Below are 15,197 nucleotides of genomic sequence, written 5' to 3'. Positions count from 1 at the left end.
ACTGTTCTGTAAGCTTTGGGGGGGAGGGGGGATAACCCTTGCTGTAGACTTTCCATAGTCACTGTGTTTAATATCTAAAGAAATATAATTTTTTAACGTGCAGGTTTCATAGAAAATGTGTTTAATGTTCTTCCATATTGATGAAAAGTAAAGATAATATGCTTAAAGTCAGAATACATACACATTGTGTTTCAGGCGATTTTTATCAAAAATTGAATAACAGTTGTCTAATATTTACTTTTGTCTCCCTCTTTTAAAGCTTGGTAAAATGCGGCTGACGATTCCATGCCGGGCCCTGACATGCTCTCATCTGCAGTGTTTTGATGCAACTCTTTATATTCAGATGAATGAGAAAAAACCAACCTGGGTTTGTCCTGTCTGTGATAAGAAGGCTCCGTATGAACACCTTATTATTGATGGGTATGTCAATTTAAAGTGTTTCCTTATACTTCGGAATGACCATCTATTATTTGGATTTGTTATCCATCAGGTTTTGGATGAAAATTCTACAGGTTCTGTTTTCTGAGTAATATATTTTTAGGAATTTCCTGATTCTAGAAATCAGTACTTTTCTAAGTAAGTAATTGAACATTTTTCCTTTTTAAGTTGAAGTCCTCCTGTTTGGAAAGTGCATGCGTTACCGTCTGTGTCTCCTGACTTTCACCATGTAGAAGTACCACTGGTTCTGAGCAGGGTATGCTTACACCCATTCCTCACGTGAACTCATCTACCCCTAGCCATGCAGACCATATCAGAGAAAGAGTAAAAGCGTTATGAAACTCCGGTTAACTTAAGCTCACCCAAATTGGGTACAGCAGAAGTAGCCTGCTTCTGCACATTTTTCTTGTGCTTCAGTCATGGTTCATCATACTATTCCCCACCGTAAGGGCTGCTGAAACTGGTCAGCATGCTTATAGCAGCTTTCTTGGGTTCTCTCTTTCCTCTGCCTGCAGCATCACAATTGTGTGTGTGTGTGTGTGTGTGTGTTTTAAACACTCCTGTGTTTTATCTGTCCTTCCAGACATCTTGGAGTGTTTCTGTAAATGTACTCCAATCCTCTAGCCTCCTTCCTTGTCCTTTTTGCCACTGAACAAAGATAAATTGTGGAAAGAAGGATCTTCCTGATAGTTCCTGTACTTGCCAGCAAAACACTTAGGGCAACTTATCTATAGCATTTGAGACAACTCAGGAGTCTGAAGATGTACCATTAGAAAGGGGATACATTTAGCAATACGGTGTTACCTGGAACTTGAAAGATGGCAGACCAGTCATGGGAAAAAAGTAAATGTGTCACTTAAATGTTTTATGTTTAATTGTTCAGAAATGACAGCGATCACTAATAAATCTAAATTGAATAATATTTTACCAACACTGTTTATTATATAGCTTTAGATCCCCTCTTCCGTTAATTGGGATCTTTTCTTTCTTTATTTTAAAAGCCATATATGTGCGCGCACGCACACGTATCTCTTTAAAGAAAAATGGAAAAACATAGGGAAAAAAGGGCTTTGTGGTGTATTTTCTGATTTTTGTTTTTACAGAATTAATTTTTTAATTTTACAGTATTAATATTTTCTATCCTTTGGTTTCATTTCAGAATTTGACACTTTTACACAATTTTTGCAAGTCTCATTTCTTAATATCTGCATGATATTTTTCAGGATGTAACATTCAGTACATATTTTCGTATGTATTGCTTAAATAAACTATGCTTATTGTAGACAGCTTGGACTATGCACAAGAATCTTATAAAGGAGAAAAAGAAATACTCATGGTGTCCCTACTCAGAAATAACTGCTATTTATATACCATTCACACACAGAATTTTATTTTCTTGGCCTCTTCCCACTTTCTGTGAATATTTTCCCATATTATTAAAAATATTTGAAAACCCCCATTTTTCATGGTTATATATTGTACCTTGTATAAGATACCATAATCTAAGTAATATTTCCCTAAAATGGGCCCCGATTTGGAGAACAAATACAACTTGTCTGTTCTCCTTTCTTCTTTCTCGTTTATGCTTGTACAAAACACAGGAGGTCTGAATGTTTTTTGAACAGCAATACTTGTAGTCTTTTCATTTAGAATGTGATATTCAGAGGACCGTGTGTTTTTTGTAGCTTGTTTATGGAAATCCTAAAGTACTGTACAGACTGCGATGAGATACAGTTTAAGGAGGATGGCTCTTGGGCACCTATGAGATCAAAAAAGGAAGTACAGGAAGTCTCTGCCTCTTACAATGGAGTTGATGGTGAGTGCTCATTTTCCAGAAGGGTAGGCAGTCTCCCTGCTGTTGGATAGCCCTGCTTTTCAATATTAGAACATATTTCTGGGGCCACCTGACTGGCTGTGTCCGCAGAGCATGTGACTCTCTGGATCTTGAGGTCATGAGTTTGAGCCTCATGTTGGGTGCAGAGATTACTTAAAAAAAAAAAAAAAAAAGCCCTTTAAAGAAGTATACATTTCTGAAAAACTCAGCAGTTTATGGGTAGCTCAATAACTCTTACTAAATTATTAATTAAATATTCAGAAGTAGTAGAGAACTCCTTTTAAATTCACTTTGCCAGCTTTTAAAATTTTGGGATACAAGATGTAAAAGCAACATAATCTAGTAAGTCATTTGTAAGGTCATGCTTTTGAAATGGTTTGCTTTTAAATTTTTAAGAGATTTGGTAAAGATTAGTGAATGTTTCTTCATTTATGTAATTTTTCTGGTTTTTAGTATGTTTTTCCTGGAAAGAAGCTAAGACTTCTAAAAAAAGGCTACCATACATTTCTTAAGTATCCCAGGTACATATGTAATACATAGTCCTTACCCTCAAACCACTTTTATTCTGAAGTAGACATACATTTTTATTTTTTTGCCCTAATTCGGAATTGTCTTTAAAAACAACAGCAACAAACCTTTAACAACCAATAATAAATAGTAGCTTTAAGCTTGGGAACCAGAGCTATTATGCTCTGATGCCACCCAATATTGTAAGTCTAAACTGTAATTGATAAACTAATCCATAGGCACACTGAGGGAAATAAGAGAAGTGTCATAGGTCTTTTTTGCCTTGTGTTTTGATCATTCCCACACAGGATGCTTGAGCTCCACATTGGAGCATCAGGTGGCTTCTCACCACCAGTCCTCAAATAAAAATAAGAAAGTAGAGGTGATTGACTTAACCATAGACAGTTCATCTGATGAAGAGGAGGAAGAGCCGTCTGCCAAGAGGACCTGTCCTTCCCTATCTCCCACATCACCACTAAATAATAAAGGGTAAGTACTGAGACCTTGAAAAGTCATTGTGAAAGTTAATTTTGCAAATACGATTTAAAAGATCTGTCAAATAAAATGATTATGCATGGTTGTAAAACTTCACGTAGTAATCAAAGAATAGGTTGGATTTTCCCCAGGTGTGTGATACTCTTGAGGGGCTGGGATAATGCATTAAAGGAGTCCCTTGGATATAGTTTTATCATAGTGCAGTAGTTCTCAAACTTTGGTGTACAGCAGAATCACCCAGAGGACTCATTAAAACACACATTGCTCCCCTGCTCCCCCATGTCTGATTCGGGAGTAGGGACTGAGAAAACTCATCTGTCTGATTAGTTCTTAGGTGATCTTCATGCCGCTCGTAGGATTTAAAACATTTACTCAAACTGGAAATGTATGCTCTAAGATTAATCCTGAGTTGAGTCTTTCAAGTAGAAAACAGAGGAAGACCAGAGGAATGCTTTCAACCTGCCCGGGGGTGTATGAAGTTGGCAGTGAGAGAAGTCAGAGACTGAAGTTGCAGGCCACGATGCCTTCTGTTTTGCAAACTCATTTCCCGTATTTCCCGTTAGTCTCATATCAGTAATAATGGACCTTGGTTATACCTCAGTTCGGTTTAGCAGACACCGTTATCTACTTTACGTAAAACAGCCCGTGCTTAAGATGGGTGATGATAAAATGAGTAAGTACGGTCCTAACCTTAAAGGTTTAACATTTTGTGGAGGACGGTGAAACAAGTAGCTAGCACTCGCTGTACTCTTAAATCGACTCAGCCTCGTGAGACACATCAGGGCTTCTCAACAGAAAGACGTCACGTTTTGCTGAGGCACGGTGGTAGCACACTAAAGGTAAATCTAGACGTGGGTGTGCCCCTTTTTAGGTATGTAGCCGGAGAGTGATGTAGCCTAGCTTGTTGGAACCGCATAGGAGCTCTTCAGAAAATCTCCTTCCAGCAAACGGTAGTACTTGAGGAAAGAATGTGAAGTGAGGGAAGGAAGGCCCACGGAAGGCATTGTTGCAAGATTTCAAGGTCCAAGAGGGAAAGTTAACACCACCCAGACCAAGAGCACGCATTTCCATGCTTAGACTGGAATAATTTTCAAGTTTGAGACTGTTTGATGAGATAAAAGATCTTCTATTTGAGAATATTTGTAGTTCCTTGAGAGGTGAAGTTGCGACAGTAAAAGCATAATGGTGATAAATGTAACTCGCTTGTTAGAAACGTGGACTGTTTCATGAATCTTCATAATACAATCAAACCTGTTACACAGCTTGTGCTTTTCATTCTAGAGTAGCTTAGCACACATCAGACAACAATAAAGACATTAATAGCAGTATCATTATTCTAAAAAAAAATGAATTATCTAAACACTGATTCTACTTTAAATTCTGTTTTATGAAGATTTACCTCCGATGAAAGCCTACCTCGATGGCTGCTACCCAGCAGGCCTGACCTTGCTACTACCCCCGACTTCTTTTATTAATCTGAGTAGGATAAAAAGAAAAGTCAAATTGCCAGAAGCTGGTGTAGTTAGAACAGATATCGATAGGATCTTGATTCCAAACTGTTCTGTGACCAAATACATATTATTGTATTATTTCTTTAAATGCCATAATTGCAACATTAAAAGATACTTCATCGATCTCTGGGTGCATGAATACGCTGTGGGTTAGATGCACGCACCATTATGTGTTGGTTCTGCTCACTAGAGTCTTTATAGTAGTCACATAGATATGTGAACTAGGCAGTAATTTTGCTCTCGTGACTATACATTTTTCCTTAAGAGAAACTTTTGAGTGTTTAGAAATCTAATATTTCGGTTCTTTGGGTATTTGCTTTGCTGTTTTCCCAAAAATAGTTGTGTTTATTATGTTTAGAAAATTACATTAGATGCATTAACTACTTCCTCAGCTTCCCAGGGACCAAGTAAACCCAGATACAGTATTTTCAAATGTCAGATCTTTCTCTGTTTTCAGATAAAAACCAGCAGCCTGGAAGTTGATGGCATTTTTAGAGGGATAACGCCATATTCAACACCAGTGGCCGTTTTACAATAATGACGAGCCAGTAAATAAAAACCTAAAGCTAAGCCTATTGTATTTGTTATTGTGCAGTGTCAAGGTGGAAATGCATTTTCAGAATATTATCCCGAAATTGAAAGTTGCCAGCTAGGAATTAGAGGCAAACATGAGTCAGTGTAAAACATTTTGCTGTCTTCAGCCACCAAGTGTTTAATATTCATCCAGAAGTTTCCTTTGCTGTTTGGTATACCAAGATGTTTTCAGAGGCTAGTATTTCATCTGCTTTCTGCTGTCTTGTAATCCCTTAGGCATTGTCAGAGGAGACAGCTAATGGAAAATTGTACTTTTTATAGATGTAAGAGGTTTAATTAAGTTTCCATTAGACAAAACATTTTTATGAGGCAGATGAGAGTATATTTTATGCTTCATATTCCATTCATGAAAATGTGGTAGATGGTCATAATTAGAACTCTATTCCTAGAAATCCAGCCTTGGCCTCTTTTGAAATATTCTGAACTTGGATTGCACCATTGAAATTGCATCTCCAAACCCAAGTACTGTATATGAAGTTTTACAGGCAAAAAAGAGCCTCTTTATACCTTCTTTTCTCTTTATTTTCCATAACTTACATGGCTTTTAGCCTCTTCTGTGTTTGGGATAGGACATGACCCTTATATTTGCACTCAGGGCTATTAGAATTCTTTTTCTTTTCAAAATCATTTCAGTTCCTCCTTTTCTTTTTCATTTCTTTCTCCTTTTTGCTTTTTACTTAATTTTTTTGTTAAAAAAAGGATTTAGGGATGCCTGGGTAGTAGTGCAGTGGGTTCAGCATCCGAGTCTTGGTTTTGGCTGAGGTTGTGATGTTGGGATCGTGAGATCAAGGCTGCTTCGGGCTCCACACTCAGCCAAGAGTCTGCTTGGGATTCTGTCTCCCTCTGCCCCTCCCCTGTGCTGGCTCACTCAGGCACTCTCTCTGGAATAAATAAATAAATAAATAAATCTTTTTTAAAAAAGAAAAAAAGATTTAACTTCTCAGCTACTTAAACAGTTCACACTGTTCTTCCAGAATCCCTTTTTTTGGTCCCCCCCCCCCCAGTTCTGTTCTTCCTTTAAAACCTTTCCACCACCTGTTCATTTTGGAGCATCTCTTCTTGTCTCACTGCCTTCGTTCATTCAGCAGGCCTTGTATGCAAACAGTGTGCTGAAGAGTGTGCGGGGCATTAGGGATACCAGGATAAACAGTTCCTTGTCTGTGTTCCATAAAGCTTACAAGTCTGGGGGCCAGCTGTTAATTCCACTGCTTAGATTGCTACCGTCATCGCTCGTCTATATATGTTTTCTTTGTGAGGAAGTACCTATACTTTTTACTAGACAGCACTCAGTGCTTATTTTTGAAAGGTTTCAGAATCTCAGCTGCTATAGATACCTTTCGCTCATCTCTCACTGAAGCGGCTCAGCCATGCATTCCAGAAGTGTAGATGAGACAGCATGGGATTTATGAATGTTGGATATACCGTTGCACCCATCAGTTTCTCCCTATAGCCCGTGCAGAGTACTACTGTATATGCAGATTATTTCCTAGTAATTATGATAATCTAAATTATATTTTGCTTTGCTTGTCTTTTTATTTCCAGCACAAACTAGGACTCATTTTGTGAGATGCAGTCCCTTTGTTAAACCTAAAAGTTGAACTAACTCATGAAAATTATGCGAACCTTTCCTTCTAGCATATTAAGTCTTCCACATCAAGCATCTCCAGTGTCCCGCACCCCAAGCCTCCCTGCTGTAGACACAAGCTACATTAATACATCCCTCATCCAAGACTACAGGCATCCTTTCCACATGACACCCATGCCTTATGACCTACAAGGTGAGTCACCAGTTCTTCTCTGTTGTCACATAGCATTATGAATACCTTTCATCTACATAGTCTTCCTCCGGGTGAGTCTAAGAAACAGTGGAAAGATTGATAAAACAGGGGCTTGGGCCTAGGGAACTGGGAGAATTATATACTGTGGTCATAAATAAATAGAGATCCAGTTTCTTGCTTGTACCTTCATCAGTAGCCAGTGTTTTACTACCAGTGGTGAAAGTCATGCGATGAGCTTCAGAATAGTCTGAAAGTTGTTTGGGGGTGACTTTCAGTATGTTGCTTTGAATTTTGATATTTATGAAAATTATTCTTTGTTCCCTGAATGCCGTGTATAGTGCAACAGGCATTGTGGGTAACTGTGTTGTATTATCTTTAAAATCGTGCTGAATTGAGACATTGGAAAGTTTTAATTTTTGTTCCAGTGAACCTGATTCTTCTTTTTAAAAGTAGTTTGAAATGTCATTGTACTCACTGCACAATGTTGAGTTGGTAATAATCATTTACATTACCAGAAAATTCTTAGTTGTTCTCCTATATCTTCGTAATTTAATAATGTATATATCTAGGAACATTTTTATTCCAAAAAGCTATATATGCTCCTTGTAGAAAATTTAATAGAAAATGTTAAATGGAAGTTTTCCTCCATCCCTCCCCTACAGAAAAAGCTGGGGCCAAAATCCGGTGCAAAGATTCTCGGAAGCTGAGATAGTTGAGTAAATTCTTAGTGGTTGTTGGGAAAACCCTGTTTGAGCTCTGTCCAGCAGAACTTTCTGCAATGAGGGAAATGTTGTGATTTACAGTGGCCATTAGCCACATATGGCTTTTGAGCATTTGAAACATGGCTAGCGTGATTGAAGAACTGAGTTTCGATACCCACATCATGTGGCTAAGTGCAGCCGTGTTTCTCACTTAGGCCACTGCCAGATCTCACTATCAGGAACCACAGTGCTCTCCATCTTGCAGGTCGTCATGTTATAATCTGTTCTAGTGTAGGTAGTGCATGGATCCCCACAATGTCTGTGTTGTTATATTTTTCACAACATCTGCTTCTTGTCCTTTCCCCCAAGTTGAGATCTCATAGTATGGCATTTTATTCACCTGGGTTTTCTTGTTCTTCATAACGTCACACATTGAGTGATATGGACGAGAGTGGGAATTAGAAGGGGCAGCTTGCCTTGACTCCCTGGCCGCCGGGAATTAGAGCTGGTCCTTCTGTAATGCACCACCCCAGCAACCAGACACCCCTCAGACCTTCTCCGTCCCCCACGCCCCACTGGAAGGTCTCTGAGTTCGAATCTGGTACGGATAGTGGCGAGCGGGCAAATTTGAGAAAGAAAATCTGTGCTCCAGCTTGCTTAACTTCCTTCGACGTTAAAACCGTCTCACCCACAAAATGCAGCCAGAAATACTGACCTACCTCACAGGTGCTTGTGAGGAGTAAATGAGAGTAGTTTGAAGTGTTACTTAAGAGGAGTCGATGAGAACATTTGGTGGAAAGTGCTCTGTCAGTGTGAGGGATCAGTGTTGGATCCAGCAGGGCGGCAGTGGCCCAGGTCCCACAATGGAGTAACAGGGAGGGCAAATCGTGGCTAAAGCTTGGACCTCAGCCTTGGTAATCCAGAGACGGGAGAGAGACGTACAGCATTCAGCCCCACTCTTCTTGTTTAAATTCTGAATGAATTTAGAATTAGCCTTTTAAGATTTTTATTTGTTTCTGGAGTATTGGGGGCATTCGGGAGGGTTTTTTCTTTCGTTTTTCAAAACTAAAATAATTTTTTTTCTCACAGGATTAGATTTCTTTCCTTTCTTATCAGGAGACAATCAGGTATGTTATATGAAAAAAATGCTGTTGTTTTAATTGCACATTAAAAGACTTATAAGTATAATATGTAGCTGAGAGAGAAGATAAATTGCTTAGGAAATTCAGAGTAGCCCTACTCGTTATTGTTAAGGTTTTGAGAATGTAAATAAAAATCCCCTTGTTTCTACTGTGTCTGAGATATAGTAGGAACAGGGTCTATTTGTAGGTTCCCAGTACTTTTTTATAAAGAAACAGGGCAGTAAATCAATGGATAAATTCTTGACCACGTATCTCCATGGGAGAAAGAGGGCGGACTGTGTTCTTTCCTGCTGCTTCTGAGCATATGCCTCTTTGGAAATAGAATTTTGAGAATTGTTTGCATTACAAATTAAAACAAAAAAAGTACCAATTTTATTTTGGTATTTTCCCCCCAAAATCTTGACAGATCTTGACAGATCAAGGATGTGATCATTACATAAGGCCATCTGATTTTGCGAGATGTTTTATTAGGTATCTCAGACATAGCAGATATGCAGCGCATATTAAATTTAGGACTCTGTGCTGCTGAGAAGAAGGTGTCTGAATTAGAGCTGATGGGTCTGTGTCTTCTGCCCCCCCCCCCAGCATTATAACACCTCCCTCCTGGCCGCCGCTGCCGCCGCAGTGTCAGATGACCAGGACCTCTTACACTCGTCTCGGTTTTTCCCGTACGCCTCCTCGCAGATGTTTCTCGATCAGTTAAGTGCAGGAGGCAGTACTTCTCTGCCAACCACCAATGGAAGTAGTAGTGGCAGTAACAGCAGCCTCGTGTCCTCCAACAGCCTGCGGGAGAGCCACGGCCACACCGTCGCCAACAGGAGCGGCACGGACGCGGCGTCCATCTTCGGCATCATACCAGACATTATTTCGTTGGACTGATTCCCTCGCCCCTGCTGCTCCCACCCCCGCCCCAGATTAAATGAACTTGGCAGAAAGAAGAGAACTTTGTGCTATGTTTTACCTTATTCTGTTTAGAAAAGTACACAAGCGTGTTTTTTTCCTTTTTTTAGGGAAAAAATTAAAAGAAATGTACAGAGAACAAAACTATATTTTCAGTTTTACTTTTGTATATAAATCTAAGACTGCCTGTCTGATAAAACACTTGTAAAAAACAAAAAAAAGGAAAGAAAAGAAAAAAAGAAAAAAAAAAAAACCAGTACCCACAAACCACCTTCAGTTCATTTTTTTTCTGGATTCTGAAGATTTTTTTCATCATTTGTCCTATGGTTTTGGTTTTATTTTACTTCAATGGCATTATTTTATTTGCAATAACAAAAGGAATTGCATGTATGAAGTTTTAAATTGTGGGCTTTTCTTTGTTGTGGGGAGGGGGCTGGGGGGCTAGTTTTCATTTCCATTTTCTAAGAAGGACAGACTTGGATTCTGTTTGTGTGTGTGCATATTTTATCCAGCCTTAAGTTATAAATCTCATCTGTCCCACTGCATTCCCTGTGTATCTTCAGGACCTAGCTCGTGGGGGTGTGTGTTCAGTGTGTGCGTCTGTGTATATTTTTCTGTTGTTACTGTTCCTTCTCCTCCCAAGTTTGCATTCAGTTGATAAATCAGTTGCCTGCTTCTTTCAAAGTGCTTTGAAGGTCTCGAACTCACATATGAGCATCTTGATTGATATCCCAATTGCATGTTCTCCATCACATATTCTCTCTTATTTGCTAGATACCCCCTGAGAATATGTTTTAGAGATTTGGAGTAAAGCTGTCTGGATAAGGAGTAGGCTTGGCAGACCTGTGAATAATACACTTTAGTCTAGTTCTTTCTTCTAAATTTGGATTGCCAGTATTATGTATTTAAACCAAGTCTGTGAACACCTGCCTTTTTGGCCACAGGGTAACAAGTTTTCATGTAAGATCTTCATGCCAAAGTAGGAAGTAAAAATAGCTTAGAAAGCCGTGTTGGATGTCTCGTGCAGCTGACAGAGGTAAGGTTACAGCACCTCGAAAAAGAAAGACAGACAATTACCCTAAAAGTAAATTCTCTTTGGAAAATACAGTGCACCACACATGTCGATCTAGAAATCCATTATCTGATAAACAGTTGAAATGCAAAATAGGCTTGATCCTTGGTCATTTTTACTCTCTGGATCTCAGTGTACTTCTTTTCTTAGCCTAGCTATCTTGTTGATTTTATTTTTTCTTCACCTCTTAAAGAGAAGCATGACATAGGAAAGTCGATTTTCTTTCTTTCTTTTTTTTTTTTAAAGAATTCATGGATCAGTCTGATCTATTTGTTAATAATGGAACATGTAAATATAGTGAGAACTGTTTTTCAGGAGATGAGTGTGGGTTGGAGGGAAGGAAGGTGGTTCTACTTGTGTTCCAAAATCCTCATTAGAGAAGGTGTCACGTTCTTCAGGGAGCACCTGAGGGTGTGGGAAGTACCTTCTAGCTGATGGAGAGACTTAGCTGGTTTAACAGAAAAGATGAAGGAAGGGGCATAACAGTTACCAGTTTCCCAGACTGGATTTTTCTATCACAATTGTTCACGTTCTCAGAGTTGTTCTCAGAGTTGATGAAGGACCACCTTTGTGTATAAAAGTGTCGTTTCAACCTTGCAGTGATAACAAAGTGACCTAGTTTTTCCAGGTAGAATTCAAGATGGCTGTATCTTCAGTTGTATGATAAAGTTAACGGTTCACATGACTGTGTGGCATCTAAAAGTAATACCTGTTTTTACAGCATCTCTCTGCCACTAAATTGTTGACTTGAATTTTGAAAAACAAGTTGGTGTTGATATGTATATGTGTGTGTGTATATATGTATTTATAGACAAGTGTGAGTGACATGTGAGTAAAATAGTCTTCCCCTACGCATGTGTATTCCACACATACATGGCTGAGTTATAGTCACTAAACAATTTGCAATAAAAACAAAAGATTCATTGTCAGTGAAAACAGGAATTAGTTTTTTAATGAATCTGCTGTTACGGTGAGTAAACTCTTTAAGAACTGTCATAGCTATATTAACTTAGGCTAATATTTAATGGTACCATAATTTGTGTCTAAATTCAGATTGGGATAGAAATCACTCAAGTTGTGGGGTGTTGCTTATTTCACACTGTAATAGGAAACATTTCTATTAATTCAGCTACCTAAAATGAATAGTTTTGCGTATTCTCTTTTTTTGTTTGTTTTTCTGTCCTCGTTAGTGGTCTCAAAATTCTGATCAATAACTTTGTGTATGATGCTGAATTCCAGACTCTGAATGATCCAGTTGAAAACCCATCCCTCCTTCCTTCAGCCCAGTTTTGGGGATGGTGAGTTTCCCTCAGTGTCCTGCATTATACCAACCTAAGGGAAGAACAGGTAATAGGGAGAAAGAAATGTCTGTCTAGTGGCTTTGGTTATGTCTCCACAGGAGAAACGAACCATTTGATTGTCTTTTGATGTTAGTTCATTCCACTCTAAGGAGCTTGTTTCTCTGGAAAGTTGTTGACTTTCCAAAGTGTTGCATGAATGGTAGCTGTCACTTTGTTGGTCTCATGGTCGATACTAGTCAGTCAGACTGTCACGATCTGTACTAGTTACTGGTGGAATCACGCACTGCACCGTTCTCTTCTAAGTTAAAAAAAGACGTGCATAGTCATTTCATGTGTTTTCCTTAGCCTACCCTCACTCCCCCACCCACGGCAACATTGACGTGCTGTCTGCGGACAAATAGCGATTCTCAGAGTCTTTCGGCAAGCTGCCACCATCCCCTTGCCTTGGTCTTTCATAATAGGTGTGCATATGATTGTGTTTCTGTACAGTACTCTGTGTGTGTGTGTGTGTATACACGCACACATCTTTGATAAAATAGCTGTTTGACTTAGCAGGGTTGAAGTGGCTTTTAATTATTTTGTGGGCATTATTGGACACATCTTTTTAAAACAATCTGAACCTTAACCATACCACACTTGGTTGACTAATTTATTTTGAGCATTAAAATTTGTCTTCTGTTAATTTAGATATTATCACACTTCTGTATCATTACTGACTTAAGAAAGATTGCACTTAAGCTTCTGATAAATGTGATTTCTTGGCAGATTTTCCTTAGAGTCAAATGTCTGAAACTGAATGAAAATATATCCCAATTTTAAATGAACTAATTGTGGAAAGAACATTTTTAAACAATTCCAAGTTTAAATACATAAGACACTTCAAGATCTTCAGGACTTTAAAGCACATTTAAAATTATTTTAGTAAGAATTTTGTGTTATCAATACATGTTGAATTGTTTTTTAATTAAAAAAAAAACACAAAGCTTAGATTTCAGAAAGAGGGAGGGAGAATAGCTGGTGGTCCCAGAGTGTGCTGCTGTTAATTGTTTAATTAACAAAGGGGAAATGTATATAAACAGATATAAAAATTACCATAAATTCCATGAACTTAAATCTGTGATTCATTGCCTTAAAACTTTCTCTCTTAGGATTTCCATACCGCATGCCAAACCAGTAAAATGGCTTTTAAAAATGTATAGTAGACCAATGTCAGTTTGTATAAAAGTACCAAGTGAAAATATTTATTACATGCATTGGAAAAAAATTGTTTACCTATTGAATGTTACCTGTTTATGTAGAGCTCTTTAGATGTAATAAAAGAAAAGCCTTCAGTTAATTTGTCTTCTGTAAAATATACTGTGGGTATTCAAGGGACAGTCCCTATGAGAAAAATGATAATGCTTTGTGCTTCCAAAGCACCTTTCATCCCAAGATTTCAAAGCATGGCAATTAACTAATTCCCTTGCAGCATGCGTTGAGGTAAGTAATGCATATACGGCCATCGTTCCCCTTTCTTACTGAAATATGGCAAGCTTTGTACTGAACCATAGCATCTGTTTAGTTTTAAATCTGTTAGTAATCGGCAGTTTGAGTGCTAAGAGCAGTGTGACCTTTTTTGTAAACAGCTCTAGGTGCTAAGTAAACCAGCTGGAATTTCAGGAATGAACAAGAAACCTGGACTTGGGGTAGTATAAAAAGGCTTTCCTGGGGTAGAGGTTTACATCAGGACGTGTCTCAGGATCTTAGAATCCTAGCCACCGAACACCCTTAATTAGGAGCGGAGATGAGTCCCGGGTTCTAATGACCACTCCATACGGCCTAGGTGCCTGAGTAAAACTTGCTTTAAAACCATCCTGGACCATTCAGTGACAGAGACATTTACAAAGCTCTGAGGGAAAGTACCCTTGTTTATTATTCTGGCCCAGAACTTCCTGTTCCTGTCTCATCTAACTCCCAGGTATCTCCTGCCTCATCCGGGGTATTCCAGATCAGCTGTGCAGGACTTGCTTCCTGATGTCCATGATGAGACGTGGGGCCAAGCCCCTCCAGCCTTTCCTGAAAGTGAAATAGAGCGGTTCTCTGTGGGGTGCCAGAGAAGCCTTCAGGTAATGAAGTTAAAGCACCAGTGTGTGCCCAGCCCCCACTTTGGCCTCTAGAAGGGTCCTAGGAGTAGCCCTAGCAATTCTGTATTTCTATTCATGTATTCTTGAAAGAAAGCCATCCAATAGTGTAAGTCTCAGACCGCACAAAACCTGGATGTGCCCCTGCACCGTGTGAACGTGGGCTCCCCAGCTAGACGGTCACAACCTCACCTGCTTGGTGTCTGGGCCATTTACTGCCTGCCCCCAACAAGACCCTTCTACAGCTCCTAGGAATTCCTGCTCGCCCCCACTGGCAGTTACGCTGCTGGGAAAATGAAAGTCTCTCCTTTCTAAGGACCTTGGTTAGGTCTGAAAGCCACAGCATCGTGAGATAATTGCAGATTATCTGATCTGCACTGATCTGTCCCCCGCAGTTTCCCTAGTGCTTAGTCCTTAGATTTGTTTGTGTAACCTCCCAAAGACACACCTCCCTCTTCATTCGGTTTTCTTTTGCTTGAGCCACTAAGGCGCCATTAAAGCCACAGCCCAAAGAGCCCAATTTTGAGACAGAAGGATGAAAATCTCTGTACTTAGAGCTCTGGCCTCCCCCTGCTCAACGTGCTGGTGTGTGACTCCAGCCCTTTTTAGGGCTGTGCTGACACTACCAACGGATCCACAAATGTGTTCAGCACACAGGCAGCACCAGCCTGGCACCTTCTGGCTGCATAACTCACTTAAAACCCCGCTCCAGCTGGAAGAGGTCCCGGCAGGGCTCTTGCTGTATCCTGGCCGTGGCCTGTTCCATCCCTTTATTACTTTCCGTTAGTCTTGGGGGGAAACGGC

The 15,197-nt window shown here is 39.4% G+C and overlaps 1 protein-coding gene across 1 annotated transcript in view; it reads left to right on the top strand.

The window, feature by feature from the left end:
• Positions 1-13,609, top strand: part of PIAS1 (protein inhibitor of activated STAT 1) — a 117,376-nt gene extending 103,767 nt beyond the window's left edge. Inside the window, exons 9-14 of the mRNA XM_040643060.1 lie at positions 260-420; positions 2,124-2,254; positions 3,088-3,268; positions 7,015-7,157; positions 8,948-8,985; positions 9,586-13,609. Coding sequence (XP_040498994.1) covers positions 260-420; positions 2,124-2,254; positions 3,088-3,268; positions 7,015-7,157; positions 8,948-8,985; positions 9,586-9,879 — 948 coding nt within the window. The 3' untranslated portion in view covers positions 9,880-13,609. The remainder of the gene's footprint in view (positions 1-259; positions 421-2,123; positions 2,255-3,087; positions 3,269-7,014; positions 7,158-8,947; positions 8,986-9,585) is intronic.
• Positions 13,610-15,197: the final 1,588 nt, after the last annotated feature.

Source organism: Ursus maritimus, unplaced genomic scaffold (genome assembly GCF_017311325.1).
Source record: "Ursus maritimus isolate PB19 unplaced genomic scaffold, ASM1731132v1 scaffold_27, whole genome shotgun sequence".
In the NCBI taxonomy this organism is placed as follows: Eukaryota; Metazoa; Chordata; class Mammalia; order Carnivora; family Ursidae; genus Ursus; species Ursus maritimus.
Note: the sequence above shows the minus strand (reverse complement) of the source record. Positions and strands in the feature narration are given on the sequence as shown.